The sequence below is a fragment of the Aphelocoma coerulescens genome, chromosome 1 (genome assembly GCF_041296385.1).
Source record: "Aphelocoma coerulescens isolate FSJ_1873_10779 chromosome 1, UR_Acoe_1.0, whole genome shotgun sequence".
In the NCBI taxonomy this organism is placed as follows: Eukaryota; Metazoa; Chordata; class Aves; order Passeriformes; family Corvidae; genus Aphelocoma; species Aphelocoma coerulescens.
In genome coordinates this window covers 27,864,870-27,890,958 of record NC_091013.1, presented here as the reverse complement: position 1 = coordinate 27,890,958, position 26,089 = coordinate 27,864,870, and the positions used below count along the sequence as shown (strand labels likewise).

At 38.2% G+C, this 26,089-nt stretch overlaps 1 protein-coding gene across 1 annotated transcript in view; it reads left to right on the top strand.

Moving 5' to 3' along the window:
* The first annotated feature begins 1,365 nt into the window (after positions 1-1,365).
* Positions 1,366-26,089, top strand: part of GCC2 (GRIP and coiled-coil domain containing 2) — a 31,157-nt gene continuing 6,433 nt past the window's right edge. Inside the window, exons 1-20 of the mRNA XM_069004994.1 lie at positions 1,366-1,467; positions 4,307-4,369; positions 5,029-5,113; positions 6,164-6,231; positions 7,368-7,472; positions 8,227-10,698; positions 11,370-11,439; positions 12,128-12,228; positions 12,309-12,407; positions 13,994-14,113; positions 15,434-15,598; positions 15,976-16,080; positions 16,650-16,812; positions 17,363-17,463; positions 17,595-17,672; positions 18,466-18,603; positions 20,648-20,769; positions 22,309-22,485; positions 23,996-24,213; positions 25,630-25,824. Of these exons, the coding sequence (XP_068861095.1) occupies positions 1,366-1,467; positions 4,307-4,369; positions 5,029-5,113; positions 6,164-6,231; positions 7,368-7,472; positions 8,227-10,698; positions 11,370-11,439; positions 12,128-12,228; positions 12,309-12,407; positions 13,994-14,113; positions 15,434-15,598; positions 15,976-16,080; positions 16,650-16,812; positions 17,363-17,463; positions 17,595-17,672; positions 18,466-18,603; positions 20,648-20,769; positions 22,309-22,485; positions 23,996-24,213; positions 25,630-25,824 (4,747 nt within the window). The remainder of the gene's footprint in view (positions 1,468-4,306; positions 4,370-5,028; positions 5,114-6,163; positions 6,232-7,367; positions 7,473-8,226; positions 10,699-11,369; positions 11,440-12,127; positions 12,229-12,308; positions 12,408-13,993; positions 14,114-15,433; positions 15,599-15,975; positions 16,081-16,649; positions 16,813-17,362; positions 17,464-17,594; positions 17,673-18,465; positions 18,604-20,647; positions 20,770-22,308; positions 22,486-23,995; positions 24,214-25,629; positions 25,825-26,089) is intronic.

Here is a 26,089-nt window from a genome sequence, read left to right as displayed (position 1 = left end):
CCCTCTGAGGCTTCTAAAAAGTATAATAATACAAGTTATGAAGAAACAACACCTTCATGCTGTTTGGTTAGGGACGTCTGTTCCTTGACAGCAACCTTTGTGAGCATGGAACCATATGTTCCTGCTATAGCTGTGTACCTGCATAAATAAATATACATGAATATATATATAATGGCCTGTGAATGCATTTCAGGGGAAAAAAAATAAACACTTTCTTAGGTGAAGAACCTTTCTGCCTTTTGTCAATATTTGCCATTTGAATTTTACAAGAAGAATGACAGTAAGTACACTTGAAAAAATGCAATTATTCTTCTGAGAAGAGCGTTTCAACTAACATGACTTTTTATTAAAATACATATTCTCTCATGACATTATAATTAATTTGGTGATATTCATCCAGTGAGCCATAAACAGAATAATATGCCTAAATTGTTTTTCCCAGGCAACTTCTCATTAAAAATCAATTACTTATCAGAAAATGTGAAAAATTATTCAGGCACTACCAAAGTGCATGCATGGTTACAATGAAAAATGTGTGCCCTTTAAAGTAGGCATTGCTCCCCTCAAACCGGCACAAAAGCGTCTCTTACAAAACACGTAATTACAAGCCATAACACCTGGGTTCTTCTATTAGCTGTGGTAGTCCTTCACATCCATTTTTTAATTTACTTTATCGTGGAATTGTTAGGGTTGGAAGGGGCCTCTGGGGATCATCTCATCCAACCCCCCTGCCAAGGCAGGGTCACCTAGAGCAGGTGACAAAGGAATGTATCCAGGTGGGGTTTGAATGTCTCTAGAGAGGGAGACTCCACAACCCCGCTGGGCAGCCTGTTCCAGCGCTCTGACGCCCTCAATGTAAAGAAGTTCTCCCTAGTGCTGGAGTGAAACTTCCTTGTGATTTTGTTTAAGGCCATTGCTCCTCGTCCTGTCCCTGAGCTCTGATGAAAAGTCTGGCACCATCCTAATTGGCACCCGCTGCATTTATTGGATAAATAACTTAATCACTTTGTGTTTCCATCGAAGTATTAAAGACAGGGTCTTAAATCGTTAAGTTTCTGCCCGAGCACGTTACTCTTCACCTCTCGCTCTCCTTATGGTGGCAGTGAGAGACCCGCACTTACGGCACTGCATTGCCCTCAAGAGCCCTTCAGGAACAGGGAATAACAGGGTACAACCATGTTGCAGCCATACCCCTTCCCCTTTCCCATTTTTATAAGGCGGAGGACACGAGCTCGGCAGCAACACCTGGGACCCGCGCCCCGGCCCAGCTACCCCCCGGCCGCCGAAGCAGCAGGCCCGCAGCACAGCCCCGCCCGCCCCCGGGGCGGTGCTCAGTGACGGACAGGCCGAGCCCGGCGTGCCGGGATGACGGAGGCGGAAGCGGGTCGGGGAGGATGTAGCGGCGCTGGCAGCGGCTGCGGCGCCGCGATCTCCCCGCCCCTGCAGCCGACCGGCCCCGCCATGGAGGTAACGCGGCGGGCGGCGCGGCGGGGGGAGAGGGGCCGCGGAGCCCTGGGGGTCACCGCGGCTGGGGAGGGGCGGTTCGTGACCTTGGCATGCAGCATGGGGGACCGGGGAAGGTGCGGACCAGCCCCTCACACGCCGCGGGTTCCCTTCCCGCGGTGACGGGCGGAGAAGCCCGCGGGCCGTTGGGCGCCGTTCGCCGCCGCCTCGCAGCCCCCGCGGGTGGCGCAGCCCTGGCGGACGGCAGCTGTAAGGGAGGCCGGGGGCCGGGGTGGGAAGGGAAGGGAGGCCCTGCCTCTGCCTCTGCCCTGCGGAAATGCGAGCGCCGGTGCAGGCTACAAGAGAGATTGCTTAGTGCCCCTCCTGCTTAGAAGGTGGGCACGTTGCCCTGCTGGCTCGGGCTGGGGAGAGCAGGCGCTGCTGACTCGAGGGGAGCGACATCCGGGTGACACACGGCGGGGGCGTCGAGTGGTTACTGTGTGAAAGCACCCACGGGCGAACAAGGGTTCCTTTTCCACTGAGGTGACCCGATGTGTTAGCAGTACGTCAACTGTGAGACACCTACCAACACAAGCAAATAAAACCACTGAAGTGTCTGTAGTGTAGCTTTCATAAACACCAAGGCAAATCTAAAGGCAACATTGAAGAGTTTTAAGTTCACACATTAAATTAACTCTCCTGGTAGTATCTGTGCTGCTCACGTGACACATTCTGGTAGAGGTTCAGTGCCACTGGTTGTTGAAGCGATCACGATTCAAAATGCGTTTGGATGGGACTTGGTACACTTAGAGTTGGTGATGTCTAATAGTTGCACACTGCTCAGAAAATTGCTGTTCGTGATGGCCATTACTGCCACAGTTCACAGCAAAGGCTGCTGTATTGCATTTATGCATTGGTTAGGCTTTCTAAGAGTATGTTAGGCTACTGCAAAAGTAAGGGATAGATAGCAGTTAAAATACATCGGTCATCTCGAAGTGTGTTATGGAAACCCCTTAGTGTAGGGGGTAAAGTAGGCTTGAAACAAAACCAAAAAAAAGATTGTGTGTGTGTGTATATATATATATATGTATATCAGTATACTATGGAAGCATCCTGATTTCAGAACGGTGGACTAGAAACCATGCGGGATTGTGTTGGGCTTAAAAGCATACTTAGTAGCTGCGGGCTCGCAAGCTTGGATGCAGCTAACCAATAAAAATTCAGGGTGTTTTGGTAGCTCATCTTCCTCATTTTTCTTCTAACTCAAGTGGGTGAAGCCCTCTACATGAGCTGCTTCTGGTTTCTGTTACCAGAACAGCAAAACTGGATGCATTGTTTCACATGGTATGTGGTTCTGCCTCTCTGTGTATTAGCTTAAAAGAGTTAAAAGTCTTGTGAGAAGAAAATTCATCTGACCTTACTGTAGTATGAAGAGTGGTGAGCTGTCATTTTCTGAACAGTACATGCAGCTTGTTGTAATTCATTATGCTGTCCAAGTGCTAAAATATTAGGAGTGTAAATGTTGACAAAGTTTTACATGCTAAGAAAATCTGAAAGTTTACCTTTATAGCTTTTTTTTCCTAATGCTGTACCAGCACATTATTTTCTAATAAGTTTGCTTTTGCCATCTTAAAAAAAACCCCAAACACTTAGCCCAGGTGTTACATAGATAGCTATAACTGCCTTTTTCAGTACTTGAACTCATGTTTCTAAAGGTGATGCTTTTTATTATCTGTATCGCCTGTTCTCTCTAAATTATTAGTGATTGTCCATTCTCTTAGTGTTTAGCTCTAGTTTGGTTCTTCCTTAGTTTCTACTATAAGGGTTTTGGTTTCTTTGGCAGAATGAAGAGAGTAGCAAAATAAAAGTGAAGGTATGTGTGTATACATACATACACACACACACACAAACATCTAGATATATAAAAGTACTAAGATTTCTATATACACGTCTCCACTTTTATACCTATGCACATATGATAGATAGTATGAAGGAAAAAGCAGGGTAATGGTCAAGGCTTGGAAATGCTATTCCTAATATATTGGAAGTGTCTGTTCCCTTTTCCACAGCGTTCTGGCTGTATATGTTTCTTTGTGTTCCTGATGATAGTTAAGCATATCCCATATAAACCACTGTAAAGTAACAGTCTCCCAGATTAGATCTGTGGAAGTTTACAGTAGAACGCATTTTATGTGTATGTGAGGAATAGGAAACACAGAATTTGCAGAGCCTTTTCAGATATGTTTGTCAGGCCAGCAATCTTAGTGGGAACTAGTATGTATAAAAAAAAAGAAGAGTGGGTTTATAATTTGTTCAAATAAGTCCTGACTTTGCTGAGTCTTTTGGAATATATTTGATAGGCTAACAATTGTAGTGATAAACCAGAGTGTTTAAGAAGGAAACAAAAAAAGATTAGGAGTTTATGTGGTTCGAATGTTCCCAAGGTTTGATTTAACTGCAACTCCTCTACAAGTTTTGTTTTTTTTTTTTGTTCTTGTCTTTATTTTTAAAATGGCTCTTTTAAGAACAAGATAGTGAATCATGCTTTTGAAACGGCTTGTAAATAAAATTAATTTGCAATACTGTGTCAGTTCTAGATATCAATTCAGTAATGGAATCATAAGTTCATACTGGTTTGGACATTGGGAGCTTTCTATTCTGCTGTTCTAATAATCACAGTAGATCTTTTTCCATTATTTCCAAAATTCTCCAATATTTGTTGTTTTAAAATTTTATTTTAATTTTCTTCTTGTTCTCTTGCTATATTCAGTTAGTCTCAGTGTTTGAAGACTTTCAATTAGTTCCTTTGGTAGTCTTACACTGAAAAGTTAGTTACTGCAAATTGTACTTAATCTTGTTCTAGGTTCAAGATGCTGGGCAGGAGATGGTGGCATCTTCTGGCACACCAGGACCTGGCAAATCAAAGGTAATCAGTCCTCACAAACCTAATTTATTTGGATACCAGTAGTTGCAAGGGTTACAGCTTAGCCTGCGAGCCATGACTAATAGGAAGACAAAGATATTTTTAACGTTTCTTCTAGACAGGAAAAATTAACTTATAAACATTAAGATAAAGTGTTTTGGAAACCATGAGGAAAAAAAATAATTTTGGTATGTTCACTTCCTCTTATATTTGATAAATTAATAGCATGCAGTTTTGGCAGCATGTTTCATAATGGACACAGACATCTTTGCATATGTTGGAAGTAAATTTAAACAATGACAATGTTAGGTCAACATGCTATTTTCAAAATATTCTTCAAATTGTATTATTGAATTGCAATCCTTCCCAAATGAGTTTTCCTAACTGATGTTGCCTAATTGTCTGCTCCAGAATTGTTTCAGAAAAGTACAGAATTAGGAGTAGTTTCTGTTACTGTACTTGAAATAACAGAATTGGATAACAAAACAGCAGTAACTTGGACTGTTATTCTTCTTTGAAATGTTGTTTTTCTTGCAGATGTATAGTAAGTTTCTTGTCCTAAAATTCAGCTTCTTGGAAGTGAGGTGCTAAAATGCCTTGTTTCTATTTCTCTCCGGGTTAAAGGAAACTGGTTTCTCTGATACATACTTTTTTTTTTACAGCTGGACACATTGCCCAAAGAAGACCTCATCAAATTTGCAAAAAAGCAAATGATGCTTATACAGAAAGTGAAGTCAAGATGTGCAGGTATCTTTCTGGAAAGAACAATTTCTGGCTGAATGCTTGACACTACCTGACCTTTTCAAATATCACTGTGTGGTTTTGATAGGTAGATCTAAATTCTAGGCAAAAATCCTAGGTTTTATTTTTGTTCAATTTTGCTGTTTATGGTGGGAGGATAAGGACTGAAGTAATTTGATTAAGACAGAGAGGAAAAGAAGTATTGCTTTTGCCAGGTATTTTTTTTTGGTCTGACAGTATGACATGATGGAACAGTGTAGCTTGTGTAAAAGTTTTAGTGGGATTTGTCATTGTTCCCCATTTTGGTGCAGGTTGCTTTTCAGGCAGCAGATGGGAAGAAGAATGTCTGATTTTTTTTTCATAAATAGTACTGTTGTAGAGTACAGTGGCTTCTTTAAGATAGTTTGCTACTTTATATTTGAACATTGTTGCTTTAACAAGAAATTGTAAAATATACCAAACAAAATTTTATGCTTAACAGCAAAAACTATGTGTAAATCTGTGCTCTCACATGCTGTCCTTCTCTCTGCTGTCCCTTTTCCTCCAGTGGCCCACTACTTGGACTGGTGTCACTTCCCCTTGTTTGAAATGACAATTATGCTGGCTGCTGGTAGCTGCCCAGTGAAACAATAAGGATATAGGGATGGGCTATACCAGGCTTTTCCTCAGTGTGGTTATTCATAAGATCTTGTTCTTCTGCTTGCTGCCTATTTTTAGAGAACCAGTAGAAACTGAGTATCTTTCCTCTGGTTTAAATTGACCATGAAATAGAAGGTAAGATGATCATCAAAAGAATTTCTATCTGTTGTCCCTCTATCCAAAGAAGGAAGTTTTGCTTCCTCAGGGAACCATGCTCATTGTCAGGACTGGAGAAGTAGTACTGAATATTTGGTCTCTTTCTATTAGTCCTGTCTATCACTCAGTAACAAACAAAAATTGATGAAGTAAAAGACATCTTTGATTTGAACAAAAGTGTTGTCAGGCGCTGGATTTACTAGAAATTTGCTACTGTGATGCAGCATCAATTCATACTGTGAAATTTCTTTACATTTTAAGAACTGGAAAAAGAAATTGAAGAACTCAGATCTAAAGCAGCTACTGCAGGAGCTGATGATATTATTCAGGTAGGAATATGTAATGGGTTTCTACTGTATTACATAAAGTTAGCTTACATGCATCCACAGAAATAATTTGCTAAATAGTAAATAGCTTGAAAACTGTTATTCAAATTGAATGGAATCAATCTGCAGGAATCCAAGACACTTCCTAAAACCTTTTTTATTCCTTCTCCCCTCATGTCCTTACTCCACTTGCCAGCAAACACTATTGATTCTGTGAGGAATAGTACAGAGTAGTACACTTTCCAGGCAGAACTTATCACAGCACTTCAGTGCTTGAAGGGGGCTTGTAAGATGTGGACAAACTTTTCAGCAGGACCTGTTGTGATAAAACAAGGGGTAATGGTTTTAAACAAAAAGCTGGCTAATTAGATTAGATGTAAGGAAGATGGTTTTTTACACAGAGGGTGGTGAAACATTGGAAAAGGTTGCTCAGAGAGGTGGTAAATTCCGCACCCCTGGAAATAGTCAAGATCAGGTTGAATAGGGCTGTCAGCAACCTGATGGAGTTGAAGATGTCCCTGCTTGCTACAGGGCAGTTGGACTAGATGGCCTTTAAAGGTCCCTGCCCACCCAAACTATTCTATGACTCTATGAATGTCCCCACCAAGACTTTTCCTTGTGTGGCTGGCTAGACCAGTTTTTGTTTATTTTGGAATGACCATTACAGAAAGACTTCAGCTATTTACAAAAGTTCTGACAGTCTTTTGATGAGATTAGAAACACATAATTCAAGTTGCATGTCACAAGAAGTACTTTTGGGATATGTCTTTCTCAAGGTAAGGGTCATAGCATACAAAAGTGAAAATTGGTAGTGATGAGGAATTTCTCAACTGTAGAATTGTTTTGAATAATTTGGATGGAGATTTCTTTTCTACAGAAAGGGAACTTCACCACCACCACCTGATAATAAAAATTGGCTGATCACAAGTACAGGTTTTAAAAGAACCCAAAGTCATTGTTTTAGTCTACTTATTTCATATCAGTTTTATTTGGGCTGAAAGCAATTTTTAAAACCAGACTGATGTGTTTATTTGACAAAAAGGGTCATAATCAGTATGTGAGTTCCTACATTTTGCAGAAATCATTGTTTCCATTGTTGAGAAACCCTTCTTTCAATGATCTTTCTCATTTAATATTAGGCTCTCACAGAAAGGCTGGATGTTGTGCTTCTGGAAAAAGCTGAAAGTCAGCAGCAGTGCATAGCTCTGAAAAAAGAAAATATTCAAATAAAGCAAGAAGCAGAGGTACTGAAATGAGCCACAGAACATTACTGAAATATTTCAGAATTATATTTATTTTCTAGGTTTGCTTGTTGTATATCTAATTTTAATCTTTGTCTTCACTTACCTTTGCTCTATCTTTTAAAAAAATCTAAAAAATCTAAAGGCTTTATATATTAAAGCATATTTCTCTGTACCCCCTAGTCCATAGTAATAAATATAAAATTCTTACATACATTGTCTAGATCCACAGCTGTGAGAAGAATTCAGTCTGTACATTAAAAGCCTACATAGGCTTCAGTCCATCAGCTCTGCCTTTCCATGGGAGATACGAGATGTACCTTTAGATATTCATAAGAAGGAGCCTGTCAGCCAAGGCACCTATATTATATCAATAATCTCAATTAATAATAAAGTGAAGACTGAATTGCTTGCAATTGATGGACATTGTTATATTCCAGATACCTGAATTTGTTGCACAAAACTAATCTGATCTTTAATACATTATCAGAATAGTTGCTAAAGCTGAAGTCTGTCATGACCGTTTTGTGAAATTATGCTGGTAAACATGATTTAGGATTTAGTTTTCCTTTCTCATTTTGGAAATGTTCTTGTACTCTGTGCAGTGTCTTCTGAATTTACTTGTCCTAATACAGTTAGATATTTAAAAGCTATAACAGTTTTTAAAAAACATTTTCTAATTCATTTTTGTAAACAGTTCACTTGGAAATTCTGTATGCTAAATTACCAGTATTTAATAATGTTCTTGTTTGTTTAGGCTGCAGTGGCTAAAACAGAAGAATTGCAAAAACAACTGGAACAATCAAGTATTGACTCTCTGGAAGAAATAAAAGCTCTGAAGAGTGAATTAGCAAATGCACAATGCAAGCACAATGAGGATTTAAAAAAGCTGAAGTTGGAATTAGATGAACAAGTGAAGAAACAAATTGAGCTGGTGGAACAGGTTGAATGTCACAGTGATAGTCAAAAAGAAGTTAAAAGATTACAAGATGATGTCCAAAGAATTAAATCTACTTATGAGGAGCAAATTCTGTGTCTGAACAAGCAGTTGGAAACTGTGAATGAAGACAAAAACAAAGAAGTGACAACTCTGCAAGAAACTATTAAAAGCAACTCTCAGTGTTACCATAATGAAATAAAAAATCTGAATGAAGAGCTTAAAAAATTAAAAAGTGCCCATCAGGAAGAGGTGTCAGAATTGATGCATCGGATTGAAATATCATCTAAAGAAAACAAAGAAAAGCAAAATCAAATAAATCAGTTACAGCACAATTTGGCAGAGAAAAATGCCAAGGATGAAATGCATGCTCATACTGACCAGCGTGAATATGACTTGGAGCAGCTGAGAGAAGTCTTAAATAAAAATTTAGAAAACAAGATAGATGTTGCAGATACACAAGAAGAACCTTGTGTAGAAGCAAGAATGGAAGAAAAGGTTAGGTACCTGGAACATAGTTTAGAAGAGCTCCAGTCTCAACATAGTATATTAAAAGATGAGTTAACTTACATGAGCAATGTCAAGGTAAAACTGGAAGAAGAAATCCATCGTATGAAGGATGAGTACTTTCATGAGCGGGAAGACTTGGAGTTTAAGATAAATGAATTGCAGCTTACTAAAGAAGATTACTGTTGTGTAATTGAAAAACTAAAACTGGAGCTTCAAGGAGCAGGACAGCACTATGAAACTGCTGCAAAAGAGTACAAATTAGAGATTCAGACTCTGAGAGATCAACACAAGAGAGAAATTTCTGAACTAAACGAAACTTTGTTATCTGGTTCTGAAAAAGAACAGATGGCATTAATTTTTGAAATGCAGGAACTTAGAGAACAACTTGAAAAGCTAACTCAGGAGAAAGAAGAAGCTGTGTCCAGTTACAACAGCCTGAGAGAAACAATGGAAACTCTACAAGCTGAGCTAGGTGAATCTGCTGGAAAGATCAGCCAGGAGTTTGAATCAATGAAACAACAGCAAGCTTCTGATGTCAGTCAACTGCAACAGAAACTCCGGGCTGCTTTCAATGAAAAGGATGTTCTTCTTGAAACTGTAAATCGCCTACAGGAAGAAGTAGAAAAATTGTCGTCTAATCAGTTAGAGCTAGAAGAACTTAAATCTAAAATTGTTAGTCTTGAGGAGGACAATAACGCAATGACAAGCTCCATTGACCAAAAAGAGATTACTGTAAGAGAACTGGAAGAGAAGATCATTGCTCTTACTGATCAAAACAGGGATATTTTAAATGATGTGAAATGCTTGGGTGAAGAGAGAGAAACCCTTCAGGAAAGGTGCAAGCAAGAACAAGTTAAAATTCAGGAACTTCAGCAAGAAGTAGATGTTGCTAACCAATACAATAATGACCTGAAGGAAAAGGTAGAGGAATTAACAGAGAAATTGAATGAAGCTTTAACTTCAAAGGGTGAAAATGTTCAAATGCTAGAGCAACTAGAAAAACAGATTGAATGTCTTGTGCGTGATAAAGAGCAGCTTTCATCTGAAGTATACACTCTTCGTGAGGAAAACAAGAAACTCATTCAGGAAAAAGGTGAATTAAGTGAAGAGCTGGGAAAGACTACATCTGAAAAAGATGGTTGTTTAGTATTGAAAGAGCAGTCTGAAAACTTAGAAAAGAAACTACAAATGATGACTGCAGAAAAAGACCATATAGCAACATTACTTGAAAATGAACAAGTGCACACATCCCATGTAAGAACTCAGCTGTACCACCTACTTGAGCAAGTGGGGTTCAGCATTTCAGATTCTAATGAAGAATATGATTCTCTTAACTTGATAAAAATTGCAAATGAATGCTTGTCAAAAATTAAAGAAGAGCAGTGCCTTGCTCTACAAAAGGAGGAGGAAGTAGTTCATTTGCAGCAGGAAGTTGAGAGATTAGAGGAAGAAAATGCGGCTCAACATAGAGAACATAGATCCCTGATTCAGGATTTTGAAAAAGAAAAGAATCTCTTGAGAGAAGAACTGGAAGGAGCGTTGTCTGAAAAAGAGGCTCTTCAACATGATATCCAGGAGCTGAGGAATGTCAGTGAAAAAACAAGGATTGAAAATCAAGATCTTTTAGCTAATATTGAAGAGATCAGTCAAAAACTTGCTCTTTATGAAAATCAAATACAAGAACAGCAAAAAGGATCTGAAAAACAAGACGACTTAAATTTCATTCTGGAACAAAAGGAAACTGAGCTTAGAAATGTGAAAGACGAACTGAGTTCTCTAAAGGTTATATTTTGTTATTGAAGTATAAAGACTAAACCTCTAAAGTCTTCAGAATTAAGGTTCAAAAAATACTTTCAATTCTCTCTTTTCTTTTTTTTTCTTTTTTTTTTCCCTTGGCCTGAAAGTGAGTTTCCCTTCTAGGAAGTACGTGTTTCTGAGTTTTCTAGCACCTCAGAATTCCCTTCTTTCCCCCAGGAAAAAAAAATGAAACAAAACCAATCATTAAGCTTTTTTGACAAAAGTTGTTTGTAGTTGAACCTTTCTTCCTATCAATAGCCCTCAAAACAATCAATTGGCTAGATGGACTAACTGACTTCATAATCTTTCACCTCTAACTTTCTGTGGTTCCATCTCAAACAAAACTGCTTGATCTGCATTAACTTCAGGTCTTGGGAATTGCTGGTTATGTAAAGCTGACAGCTCCAGAATGAGGGTGTCTCTCCTTTTTTTGTGCTTGGACAGGATGGAAAGCAGCTCTTAAAAGGTTGGAATGTTCTGCTTTCAACATAACTACTTTCACCAAGCTGATACGAAGTTGTTCATAAAGGCTTTCTTGGTAGTAAGAGCATAGACAGTTTTAGCTGTAGCTAAAACTTCTGGTGGCTTTTTAGGGAAAATGCAGATACCACAAAGAAATTTTTGTAATACTTCTTATATCTATCTTTATAATACAGAATGTAATGGAGACAATGACTGAGAAAACTGATCAACAGTCTTCAGTAGCAGAGCTTCAAGAAAAAATTGGTATCTTTCTCACTTTTTTTTTATTTAAATGGTTTGGCTTCTTTGGATTGTTACTTTTTCTTTCTTTGCATAATTGTCATAATTGTATTTCCACAAGTTGAGGAAGATGGGGAAGTAGGTATTAATGAGCTTCCTGCATTATTCCTTCCATTGGGAATTTTAAATGTTGTTAGCAATTTTAAGTTGGATATGATTTGATACTTTTTAAGGCTTTTTTTTCCTCTGTACATCTGTTGATAAACAGTGCAGTGGATTTAATATTTATTTTTTAAATGTGGGTAACTTGTCAGTAAGAATCCTTGAGGCTACCAGAAGGAAAGGGAAGCAACACTGCCAAAACTACTGTTGCTTTATTGCAGTTATCCCAACACATTAGCAGGAAAATGCTTCTGAGTTATTAAATTTATGTAGAAGTAGACAGGAATATGGCTCTTAACTGTGATGGAAGCTTCTGAAACAGGGAAAGATTGTCCAGGGAAGGATTGCCCCTAAGCTCTCTGTCTGGATGTTTTAGCTTCAAATTAAATGCTTAACTGAATGAAACACTTGAACATCCCCCCCTGCTTTATATTTTGTTTGGTTTTAAAGTCATGCTGATGTTTGTGTTCTAATTGAATTTCATTTCATTTCACTTCTTGGGAAGAAATGGAAAGGTGTAATTTTTAATTTTCTTATGTATTTATTTTAGGGATGCTCGAAAAAGAATCTGCTGAAAAAGGAGAGAAGCTAAATAAAATTAAAGTGGTTGCTGTGAAAGCAAAGAAAGAATTAGATGCCAGCCGAAAAGAGGTACCCTGACTACTTCCTAATATGAAGAAGATTCTGCATGGGGGGTTCTGTTTTAATGACACACACTTCTTTTTATTAAGATGCAGACTCTGAAGGAAGAGTTGGAGTTGGTTCGATCAGAAAAAGATCAGTTGTCTGCATCAATGAAAGATGTCATTCAAGGAGCTGAAAGCTATAAGGTAGGCGGTAGTGCTGCATTCACAAAAGACCGTAAACTGTCAGAAAATACTTCGGGTCTGAAGCCTAGCCTGGATATACATTCCTATCTACTTGCACAACTATATTTGGCAAAAAAAAATTGTGTCAGTGCAATTGAATACCAGAATCCAGAAATGTAAGGTTCTCTTAATGGAACCGTGCAGCTGCTGTCAGAAGAAAATGAGGCACTTCCTTTCTACTGGAATGTTATTTTTAAACCTTTTGAATCTAGCATCATACATACCAAACAATGTGTTGCTGAGGCAAAACATAAATCCCTGTGAATTCTTCGAAGTACATAAAGTTGAAGCTCCATTTGAAAATCCTTAAATGATGAAGACAAACTTGTAGTTCCTTGGGAGCGAGTCTTTTTGGAGTACACCTCTGGACACATGAAGGCAGAAGCAGGTGACAAGTCAGCATTGCTTCCCCAAGAGAAAGCTGTTCCCCATAAGACTTATGAGGAGAAGCTGAGGGAACTTGGGTTGTGTAGTCTGGAGAAAAGCAGGCCCTGGGGGAGGCTCTATTGCTCTCTTACAACCACCCAAAAGGAGGATGTAGCCAGGTGAGTATCAGTCTTTTCTCCCAAGCAGCAAGTGATAGGACAGAGGGAAATAGCCTTAAGTTCCACCAGGGGAGGTTTAGATTGGATGTTAGGAACAATTTCTTCACAAGAAGGGTGCTCAGGCATTCTAACAGAGGAACAACGGAGTCACCATCCCTGGTGGTATTTAAAGTATAGTAAGTAAACACAGCAAGCACTTTATATACAAGTATGTAAAGTAAACACAGCACTTAAGGACGTGGGTTAGTGGTGGATTTGGCAGTGCTGGGTTTACTGTTGGACTCAATCATCTTAAAGGTCATTTCCCATCTAAATGATTCTGTGACATCATTGAGAATATTGCATCCAGTCTTGTCCTTCCTTCTACCCCCAAATACAAGAAAGACATTGATGACTTGAAGCTATTTCAGTGGAGGGATGACCAGGTTGGTCAAGAGACCGGAATAAGCGATGAGAAGTTGCTCAGCCTGGAGAAGACTTCAAAGGAACCTAATACAAGTCTTCCAGTACCTACAAAGACATTATGATGGGAATAGAGCCAGGTTGTTAATGGTGGTGCAAGGTCAGACAGTAGTCCTCAATTGAAATGAGAGGTTCCAACTGGATACCTGGATTTTTATGCTGTGAGAGTGGTTGAGCTTTGGAATAGGTTGTCCAGTGGAGTAGCCATCTCCACCCTTGGAGACAGGTCCTTGGAAAGACCCGATTGGACAAAACTCTGAGTAACCTGGGCTCATCTCACTGCTGACCCTACTTTAAGCAGTAGGATAACACCTACTGAGCTGTCTTCCAACCTGAATTATTCTAGAATTTCATGAACTGGAAGGGGTTTCTCCCAGAGTCTGTAATGGAATCATAGCTTTAATTTCATTCTGGTATTTCTGATGTGCAGTAAGACAACTCCTATACTGAAATATTAGGTAGGCACACATCAGAGGTGTAGAATGTGCTTATGCAATACATCTTGTAAAAAATTATGCCTTTGTGTTTGTATGTGTTAAGAATCTTTTGATGGAATACGACAAGCAAGGAGAACAGCTGGATTCTGAAAAAGGCAGAGCAAATAATCTTGAACATCAGGTAGATGACCTCACAAGACAGCTACAGGTGTCATCCGAGCAGGTCAGTTCTGTATGTGGGTCTGATCTGTTGATAAGTACATTAAAAATTAATTCTGCCTGTTGGGTGCAAGTTTTAATCGTGTAATTGTTACTATAGTTTCATAACCTACGTGTATTTTGAATAGTGACTTGAAATTCAGAGTGGTTTGTTTGTTCCTTTTCAACATCTGATATCTTAGCTGGGCCATGAGAAGGATAAATATATCTAGAATGTCTGGCTTTGTCAATAGAAAGAGTTTAATTTATCCCAGGTCAACTCACAGAAAAGAGCAGATCATCTCTGACTCGATTTTGGACCTACGGCTCTGCTGCAAGTATCAAACTTGCAAACAAAATGTGGGTTTGGTTTTTTTAAATTTTTTGTTTAACCAACAGAGTGTTTAAATATACTAAATGAATTATGGAGTTTGCGTTTTTCACAAGGATGAGAGTTTAAGATGCATTGTAGAGTACTGTAGTGGCATTCAGAGGGGTCTGAGATGGTAATTAAGGAGCTGTGAGACACATTTTTGCAAAGCTAGCTGCAATGGGTTTGGTATTTAGGATTTAAACTCCCAGGCCCCATGCACCAAAGATCCACCTAGGCCACTGTTTCCTTACAAACACAAGCCAGTAGTGAATATCATAGGAAGAAATAAGAAATAATAGTATATATTCTGCTGATTATGCAGGCATTGCATTTTTCAAGTTTGTTATAAAGAATTTGTAAACAAAACACTGGTTAGGTAATTGACATCTTTCACTTATACTGCATTCTTAATAAGCAAAATAAAGACTAAGATACATCACTGAAGATGTCAAAATTTAATCTGTTACAGTCACTGCAGAAGTATTCCAGATGCAGTAGAGTTCTTACTATGTGCTGGTAGAAGACTTGGTGGTTCAGTCAAAGCTTGCAGTTCAGCCTTTTTTAGGAGTTAATACTATGATCATTTGTTTATAAATACAGCACCTGTGTTTGAAGTGTGGCAATAAGTATTGAAATACTGTATTGTTGCAAGGGGAAGGTGATTCTTGCAGAAAGCATAAATTTTGAGGTATTTTTTTCAGATTTCTTTTAATTCTTGCCATTTTACAGAAAGCCGGGCAAATTAACTGAACAAAATAACCAAAATGTGCTAATGGCTTTAATTTCACCTGTTTATTAATCTGATTTAAAAGAATTAAGCTGGAAAAGACTCATCTGTAGGAGTGGTGTTTGTTAGGGAGTTGGATAGAAATCAATGTTGGGAATTTTTTTTAAATATAGAAAATATTTTATCTGTTAACATTGCACATGAATTCAGCTTATGTTTTTATCATTTCACTGTGCTAATTTCAGCATGATCAATTACGCTCTGCGAACGAAGACCTCCTGGCTCGTGTTGAAACGCTGCAAAATAATACTAAGCTGCTGGAAACTCAAATACTGGAGATACAAAGAGCCAAGGCAAAGGCTGACAAAGAACTAGAAGCTGAAAAGCTTCTAAAAGAACAGAAAACAAAGGTAGTACTTTGTAGAGATGGTGAATGGGTTGAAGCATTGCTTTCACTGGATGTGATTTCTGTTAGACCTTTGTAAACTGTGTTTTCATAGATCAGGTTCCGTACTTTCTCTCCTTGTTACTTGACTGTCCTTTTTGAAAACTTGGTCTGTTCATTGAAAGAACTTTGCAAGGCTGTCAATTCAAGTAGGTTGGGGGTAGTTACAGAATGTGAAAACCCCTTCGTAGGATTGTTGGTTTTTCTCCGGTTTACAGTGATTTCCTAAAAAAGGAGTCAACTATCTCTGTACAACCCAAGTGTGTGTGTGTCTAAGTATAAAAAGATGCTGACATCTATTTTGAAATTGGACTGCATAATTGACAACTGTTTAAATTTCAGGAACATAGTGGTGCTCTCCGAGAAATGGAGGAGCTTCAGATGCAACTTCAGAAGGAAAAGAAGCACCTGCAGAAAACTATGCAAGAACTAGAACTGGCCAGAAAGGTAGAGTTGCTGTCCATGTTAGTGCTTAATGGACTACCAAAGATTTTGGCCCATCTAGCTGTGTCGAATGCCTCCCTTTCTGGTCTGAGGATTTTAAAGCTGGAGGGTTGCAGAAGGGAAAATGTGAGGGCTTTTACCCCTGCTTGTGTGCTTGGAGAGCTGAAATGTTCTTTTAGGGTTGGTTTTGGTTTTATTTTTTGTTTGTTTGTTTAGCTTGGGTTATGTGGCCTTTCATGAGTAGAAATAGGAATAGAATTCAGATGTCTGGAATATGTGTATAGTGTGCTGTTAAGAAATTGCCTTGGTTGTAAGGACTGAAGATGACAGAAACTAATACATACAAAACACCTACTGATAAAACTAGCAACGGGTTTTTCAAAGCTTTTGGTTCTTATTTGAAAACAGATTATTTACTGAGGATATGGAAACCAAATGGATGGATGGTATTTGTGGATATGGATAGAGACAAAATTTTTGTCTGATGGGCAGTATAGTTTTTTACAGAATTACTAAAGTCATAGCAGCCAAGGCAAATTGTAAGCTCTAACTTCATTTTGTGTACCTTGCAGGATGCTCAAAAGAGTACACTGATGGATATGGAAATAGCTGATTATGAAAGGCTAGTAAAAGAACTTAATCAGAAGATTACTGATAAAGACAGCAGAATAGAAGATCTTGAGCAAGAAACAGGGATTCAGAAACAGAAACAAGAGACCCTACAGGAAGAAATAAGTGAGTAAACTATAAACAGCAAGAGTCACAATGGTGTAGTTAGCAGTGGTAAAAAATACAATTCAGAAGCAACTTCTTAAGTCAGCGAGTGAGAGTAAGCTTTGCAGGGAATACTAAACAGTTGTATCAGGAAAGCAATTTTGTCTTAGAGGAACATTTACTAGGTTATGTATCACTTAATCCAGAATTCAGCGCTTAAAAGCCAATTTGCCTGTCTGACATACTGTGTTTCTTACCTGATTAAGTTATTCATAAGTTCTAAATTTTGATGACTGACAAGGGTTTCATATACCACACTCATAAAACTTTATTGATTACCATGTGGTTAAAAATTCTGTTTCTTCCTATCCTCAAGTGTAAATCTTAAAACCATTTCACTTATTTGAAGATCTTTGGGATAACTTTGAAAAAGGATGCTAAAGTTACTGTAAGCTACTTGTTTGCAGCTCTTAAGGAATCTGTTAGAATTTGTTTAAATATTTTCCAGCGTTTTTAAGGAAATCTAAGTGGGGAGGTTTCCTTTGCATATAATTGTTGTTTTCTGCATTAGAGTCGCTTCAGTCAACTATGCAACAGGATGAGGAAAGAAATGCCAAGATAAAACAACTCCTGGTAAAAACCAAAAAAGAACTGGCTGATTCAAAACAAGCTGTAAGTCCATATGCTAATGACTGTGTATTCTATTTTTAAATTAAATTTTAAAAAACAGATGGTAGGTGAATTTTTAGGTTGCTGAGGTTTGGGGTTTTTTTTTTTAATATCCAGGTAATTTTATCTTGCAGGAAAATGACCATCTAATGTTGCAGGCATCATTGAAAGGGGAACTGGAAGCCAGTCAACAGCAAGTGGAAGCCTATAAGGCAAGAAACTTCACTTTTTTGTTAGTACAAGTTTTCTCATTTAAGTACTAAGGGTGTGATTTATACTGGGCACATGGAATATAGGCTGAAGAATAAAGAGGTGCTATTTTTACTTCTAGGTTACTGGTTGTTTTTCTTAAATGAGTTTTTTCTGGTCTGAGGATTTTAAAGCTGGAGGGTTGCAGAAGGGAAAATGTGAGGGCTTTCCCCAAATATTTTTTCCAGTGATTTTTTTTAAGTGGATTTACTCTGTCTTTTTCCTCTTTCCCTTTCCAGCAAAGGAGAGGGCTGTGGACTTTGAAGCTTGTAATGGGAATATATTTTTAAATGATTCTTTAAAAATGGAAGTTGCTCAGTTTTAAAACAGAAGAGCAAAAGTTTTCAGTGTTGTCCATCTGCATACGGAATAGGAATGGAATAGGAATGGAATAGGAATGGAATGGAATGGAATGGAATGGAATGGAATGGAATGGAATGGAATGGAATGGAATGGAATGGAATGGAATGGAATGGAATGGAATAAGCAGGGAAGGGAGAGGGGTTGGCTTTCTTAAATGCTGTCACACCAGCATTGTACTTTTATCTTCAATTCTTTCTTTAAATCAACATCACTTTTTAAAAATTAATACATGGTAACCCATGTCTATTTTTTTAAATTCTATTTTTATTGGATTTAATTTGATATTTACCAGTTCTGTGCAGGAATTACTGTAGTAGAGTCCTAGGTGGCATGGTCCCTTGGAGAAGGAAGAAAAGTCTTTGTAATAGTGAAATTTTCAACTGACTTTTTCAGATTCAAGTGGCTGTACTGACATCAGAAAAGCATAAAGTTCAGGAACAACTGCGAACATCTTCAGAGCAGCACCAGCGTATGATGAGTACTTGCCAGCAAAAAATTGCAACCCTGCAAGAAGAGTGCAGAGCAGCCCAGGTATTCCAGTGGAAGAAGTAATCTTAGAGACTTACAAAGGGAGATTTACTGCACTCTCTGCTTCTTCAAAAATATTTTGCAGATTTTTCACTTTTCTCTTTTTGTCTGTCAAGAATTAAGAATTACCTCTGTAATTGAGTGGTGGTATAAAAGACGAGCCAGACTGTCCTGGTTGACGTGTATCACTTGGGGTGACACATCTGGATTTGCATACTTCTGTTTCCAATAGGGAAAAACTTGTGGTAGTGGGGAGCCAGGGTTTATTTAAGATGATCAGTAAGTATACACTCACAGAAAAGAAGAGTCTTGAAAGAAAAGAGCACAAACAAAATAAAGGAATAGAACTTGCTTCATGTAAAACGCATTAACACAGATACCACTTTAAAGAAAAAAAGCTGTGAGAAATATATTTGCAAGCACCTTTTCATATGCTGGAATATGAGCAGCTTCTTAATTGGCAGCTGAACTACATGCAAAACTGACACTATTGCTGAAGTTTATTATTATTTCTGGGATTTTTTTGCTCATACAACACTGTTTGATGGTCCTGGAATGCAGTGTTTGCATTGGAGACAAACAGATTCAGAATATAGTAGGACTGTTATGTTCAAACCACCTTTGTGGAGATTACTACACTACTCTATGGCCACTGTTGTATGGTAGGTGTGCATCCTGCAGGTAAGTAACAGCTGAATGCAGCCTCTCAAAAAAACCTCTACATTTTAAAAAGGTGAACTGAAATGGACAAACTTTGTGGTTGCTGCTTCAGGAGGTTTGCCTTAGTTGTGCTGGTACATGTGGATTGTGGTTTTACAAATATATTCTTCATACCTGGGTGCTTACCATACCTGTCTGTGGTGGCTTGGTCTGTGATGCTGTGACATCAGCAAGGTTGTAGGTCTTCCATATTGGCATGGCTTGAACCTCTTGGAAGATTAGCTTTCCTATTCAGATGCCCTACATCTGGAAAATAGATATTATTACAAGGTTATTAGCAAAGGAAAATTCCCTCTAAAGGAAAGGTGGACACCAAAGCCGACAGTAGAGAACAAAGTCATGCTGACATTTAAGGCTTTGTACCTGAGGACTTAGGAATATTTTAGCTCACATAGGATGAAAATAGTATTCACATAGTCTAGCTCACATGACAGGATGAAAACCAAAGGATTAATTTAAAGAAAATGACCACAAATTTATAGACTCTGAAAATCTGGAGCAGTGGCTAATCAGAGTCAGTTCTGTAGAATTTCACTCACCAGTTCAGCTGAAGGGAAAGTTTCCAAAATCCTCCTCTTAGGGATGAGAGCATTTTAGTTACCTGTAAATGGGAGTGACTAATGAATCCATGAGCTTGTCCTAAGACCCAAGAAAGAAAACCTGCATCAGTGTTTTGGGTTGTTTTAGAGAAATGTACAACATGAGTACTGTAAGGATGGCAATAATATTTGCTGTATAGTGTGCAGTCAAGGATGAAGCTTCTACGATGTGAGGCAATTTTCTGTCCACAGAAACTCATGTAACACCTGCATTTAGAAGAAAAGACACACTAAACACCTTTACAGTCAACTAGAATATTATATCTTGTGCTGTGTAATACCACTACAAGACTGACTTAACTCCTCAGAATTATGCATAGCTTTATGGCACATTAGAATTTTTGTCACCTTTGTAGTATTGGAGAGAAACAGAATTATACCTCCTTTTGTATTTTCTGTCACCTTTGCCTTCATTTAAAGATGTTGATAGAACCCCTGGCTTGTGAATCTCTCAGTTGAATGCAGTTTTTGAATTTTCAAGTATTCTTTCATTTCTTTAACACCAGAATGTTGAAAATCAGTCTCTCAAGTTTCACATTTTATGATACGCAGTTAAAATCTAAAGAAACATTATCTGTTATGGTGGTCACTGTTTTAATTATCTATTTAAAAGAAGGAAATGCAACAGGTGGTTTTCATTTTTTTCAGTGTAAGATGTGTTTCATTATCAAGAAATAAGGGAGTAATAATCAATAGTAAAACTTATGGGTTTGTTTTCTGTGTGATAGGCTGAACAAGCATCTGTTGCATCTGAATTTGAGAGCTACAAAGTCCGTGTTCATAATGTTCTAAAACAGCAAAAGAATAAATCTGCTGCTCGGACAGAATCTGAAGGAGCCAAACAAGAAAGGTAAAACTAACGTTTTTACTTGACCTGTAAACTGCCTGTGGCACTGCCTACCTGAACAGAAGAAATACCAGTTTCTACTGTCGTGGTGCTATATTAGTTCTAGCTGGGTTTGTCTTTTTAACCATTATTTTAGTGTAGATTACCTTAGAAGGGAAAGTAAGGTCTTAAGAAGTTTTTTATGACTCTAATGAGCAGAAATTAGCCAGCACCTTCTGTGTAGACTTGACATGATGTTTCTCTGATGTGAAGTAGCCAACTGCCATTTGCAACTAAGAAGAAAAGAGCAGATTGGTTCGGTTCAGCTGCGTTCACTTTGAACTTTTTCAGGAATTAGTGGTTTAGTATAGGTAAAGCTCTGGATGCCAATTCAGTCATCAGTTCCAGTAGATTTACAAAATCCTGTAAGTTGTATCTTATGAGGAAGGACTTGGAAGAAAAAAGTTACACTACTGAAAGTTCCCTGAAAATCCTTTAAGTACGGCCAGGTGAATTCAGATTCACTTCAGAAAATGTCTCAACTCACTGCAAAAGTCAACCAGTTCCTGCAAGTTATTTTTATAAGTCGTTGATGGCTGCCCTTGGTGACAGACTGGGCGTTTATGTGTGGAATGTCGGGATTCATTTCTGATAGACCTTCAGTCGGTAGCAACAACTGCAGCCAAAAGTCCACCAGAGGGCGACTTGTGCTTTGTTAGAGACGTGGGTTTAGGGTTGGTTTGGGGTTTTTGAAACATTCCTGCCTTTGAAGCAACAAAACTGCAAGAGTACATTTCTTTGTCTCTCGGTTTTGCAGAATTTTAAGAAGCTCTGGTATTGTTTTGGGTTGTTTTTGTGAGAGAGACCTATCTTAGAAACAAATTGGATAAGCAGTAAACAGATGACAAATGTTTTTCAAAGAAATTATTTACAAATATCAACCCTAAGGATTAATGAGACATGCAGTTTGTGAGATAATGGAGGTGTCTGCATATATAAATACAGAAATCAGAAAAATAGAATGTGTGTGACTTAAGATTTTTTTCTTCCTGATATATCTGATTTTGATTTGTTTCTGACCGACTGTGTTTATCTGTTACGAATTTGATGTTGCTTTCTAGTTCTTTGCTAAAAATCTACTCCAACCATTTGTCCCTGTATTTGGTCTTATTGAACTGATGTGCATTTACTAAACATACAAAAAAAGCCTCACCACTTTTAAGAAGAAATTTTTTCTGCCATCTGAATCCCATATATTATTTTCCTTCTGTCTTGGCCCTCCTTGAAGTAGAAAGTGCTATCAGCCATGCTTTCCACACCAATAGTTGCATTCCCAGCAGTTCAGATGGGATGTGGCAAACCTATTTGTATCTACATTGAAATAGGATCTGGTTGTTTCTGCTTGTAGCCACATTCTAAGATTATTTTGGTCTTAGTGTTGTGTTGATTTAATTAATAAATATGCACTTTGGATCAGCTATCCAAAATGTTGTGGATATCATATAGGTTCTGAAATAATTATTTTAAATGCATGTTGCGTATTACTTTTTCTTCCACGTGCAGGGAACAGTTGGAAATGGTGATAGATCAACTTAAAGTTAAGCTGCAGGATGCTCAGCATAATTCACAAATGAATGCATCTGAACTCCAGGCATTGCAGTCTGAACACGACACCCTGCTGGAAAGACACAATAAGATTCTGCAAGAGACTGTTGCAAAAGAAGCAGAACTCCGTGAAAAGTATGGTCCACTGATGAATAGATACAGATATTTTATTTTGTTTGAACTTTAAGATCTTGGCATCTAGAAACCTGTAAATGTACTTCACAAAGAAGAGGCATGTTCTTGAGAAAGTTAAAGGAATTTTCAAAAGAATTGTTTGCTACTTTTCATGAGTCATCAGAAGTCTCAACAATGACAAATAAATAGTAGCTGATGAGGGAATTTGAGATTTCTGCAAGCTTTCTACCTCTTAACTATCAGGTCTAAAAATTAACATTTTTAAAGCACATTGACTATTTTTAAGTCTAATGCCCAGCACTACATTTGTGTTGTACTGCTCTACTAAATTTTATGGATGTTTCCTATTAAAAAAAAATAAGATACTTATATGCAAAGCAAACAAGTTCACTGACAAAATCCCCAGTTCTTGTCCACCAGGTGCCTTTCTTACAGAAAGTACTGTATTTTCAGTTTGTGCTTGCCACAGTCTTAATTTTCTGTTTCTTTCAAAATGAAAGGAATCTGTTTAATCTGTATCACATCTTGAAAAATCACATGAGTACCTGATGCTTGAACTCCTCAAAAAGATTCTGTCCTCATCTTTTCTTCTCCATTTAGGGTACAAAGAAGTTCACATGAGGTATTAATTAGAAATTACAGATTGGTATTAGGAACTGTTGACTTCTTGTCACTGTCTTTGTACAGTTTTATCTGTTCCTGATAGCTACGTAATAGTTCACTGTAGTCAACCAAATTATGTTGTGCATTTTCCTGGAAACAAACCATTTCACAGTAGGTTCCCTTTATACCTAGCCACTGGTCTTTGCTACTCTGGCTCTGTTTAAGTCTGTGTGCTTATAAAGGCAAGTCCTGGGCTTAGTCTTTCCATAAATGCACTTGTTTAACTGCATATATTTAATTGTTTAATATTATATATTATTTAATATATTTAATTGCTTGTGACAGTTTTGTCATGCTTCTGGAGTACCTTCACACCAGGTACAACTGATGAGTTACTGACATTTTTCTTGCTAACAGCTACACTCTTCTGCACTGGAAGTTGAGGTTTAAAAAAATTAAACTTACCTTCTTAGAAACCTGTGTTTTTAGAAGTCCTGCATAAGTGTTTGGTAAACAGATTTTATAGGAAGTGGACTATAAGTGACATGCCCTGTATGACACTATAAACAGTCATGATGCAGTTTTAGAATTTAAGAATGTTTAGACCACAATGTCTGTTAAGTCTTTCATTACTTCCCAAAGATGCCTGAATTTTTTGTTCTGAAATAGAAGTTGAGTTTATATAGCACAGTGCATTCATATGATAGGAAATAAGTGTAACTTTTTCAGTCTCAGATTTTCCCTGTAAAAAGAGGACTTTAAGTGAAAAACAGTTGCACACACAGTCATTCTAAGATAATCATACACATGAAAATGGAAAACTGCCTCAAACTGTAAAAATTTTGATATGTAAAATTAGATTGTTTTGCTGTTTGTGTCTTACTGTTTGTGCATGCACTGTTTTCAGACTCTGCACAATACAGTCTGAGAACATGTTCATCAAAGCAGAGCACGCCCAGGCGTTGAGTCAGCTGACAGCCCAGAATGAAGCTCTCCGGAACAATTTCAGAGATCAGGTCAGGAACCTGCAAGAAGAGCACAGGAAGACAGTAGAGACACTTCAGCAGCAACTCTCCAGAGTAGAAGCTCAGCTCTTCCAACTCAAGAGTGAACCAAGCACTAGAGGTGACTTCCAGGCAGAATACCAGTTTTTTATGGATTGGTTACAGATTTGTGTATCCCAGTCTGAAGCTAAAACATGCTTACAGTGTTTGATTCTGTAAAATCACCAGAAACTTTTTCTGTAAAATCTGCAGCATGCTGTATCAGTCCACAGATACCAAGTCAGGAATGTGTCTTTGTTATTGTTTACTGTCACTTCAGAATCCTAAGGTCCTTGAATACATGCAGAGGAGGGCAACAAAGGTGGAGGGCTGGAAGGACTGTCCTGTGAGGAGAGCTGAGGACTCTGGGTTGGTCTAGTTTGGAGGAAAGCAGGGTGAGGGCAACCTCATTGCTGTCTTACAGATTCCTGAGGAGGTGAAGTGAAGAGGGAAGTGCTGAGCTCTTCTTCCTGGTACCCATATAGGACGTATGGGAATGGTTCAGAACTGCCATGGGGAGGTTCAGACTGGATATTAGGAAGTATTTTCGTACTGAGAGAGTGGTCAAACTCTGGGACAGGCTTCTTAAAGAGCTGATTGATGCCTCAAACCTGTCAGTGTTTTAAGAGGCATTTTGACAATGCCCTTGATAATGTTTTAACGTTTGATCAACTGTGACGTGGTCAAGCAGTTGGACTAGATACTTGTAGGTCACTTCCAACTGGAACTATTCTGTTCTAGAATCTGCATCACTGATATCTATTCTGCAGTATCTGCATTGTCAGAGAGATGGAGGGAAATTATTTTGTAAATATTTGCTGTTCTTATCAGGTTGTCTCAGGTTTTGGAGCATGCTGTACATCTCCCTCAAGTCTGAGGTGTAAAGCTAAAGAAAAGTGTATTGAAAGCTGTTTTAAGAATGTTTGTTATTTGTATACATGCTATTTATTAGTATACTTGCTGTTTGATCCTTCTTCAAATTTAAGATTTTACTGTCTTCAAGCTCAAGTGGTATTTTTGTATCTGTAAAGTTACTAATCAGGAGGTAGTTGGATATTTGCCAAGCAGCAGTAAGTTTAAGAAGTTACTATGTTACTACTGAAGCAGAAGGGTCATGCACTCTGTAATAAAACAGAAGAATTCACACTTCCCACAGAACTGGTGGAAATAAAAGTGAATTCTATTATGCATTAAAAGTATTTGTTACCATAGCTAAAACATCTTCAGGGAGATGAGCATGAAGTTTTTCATAGTCACTGAAATAAAAATTGCCAGTCAAGTTTGGGTTTAGAACCAGATTTTGATTGGAATGTTCATTTAGAGGTGAAAGGCTGTATTTTGCTATTATAACTGTTACGTGTGTATCTGGCTTTCTCTTTTTGCTTCACCTTCCCCTGCATTTTGAAAACTATTTTATGTACTGCTCTCAATCCAAGACAGTCATAGACATAGCTCTCCCAATTTCATTCTGATACGAACATCAGTAAGTGTCTTTCAGGTCCAGGTGTTTCAAATCCGGCAACGAAGAACTTGAGAGAACGGCGGAACGCTGACCTTCCTGTCCTCGATGTGCATACTGTCGCTAGGGAAGAGGGAGAAGGTATGGAAACAACAGACACAGAGTCTGTCTCCTCAGCCAGCACCTATGTTCAATCCTTGGAGCAACTTCTGAACTCGTCAGAAGCAAAGCCTGGTAAGTAGAACGTGGCTTTCAGAAGCGCTTGCCTACATGGGTTGCAGAAGTTTGTGCCCTCAAACCATTTTATAGCATTGTGTTTCATGCTTTTAGGTGCAAGACACAATTGACTTGACAAGTCTAGTCAAGTGCCGCTGAGTTTACACAGTTCTGAACTTCTGTAAGAGTTTTGTCATTGAGTAAGGACTAACAGTAGAACATTCCTACAGGTTTTAGCAATTTAAAGATGTCATATTTCTGAGCTTTTAAATGGAAAAGACTG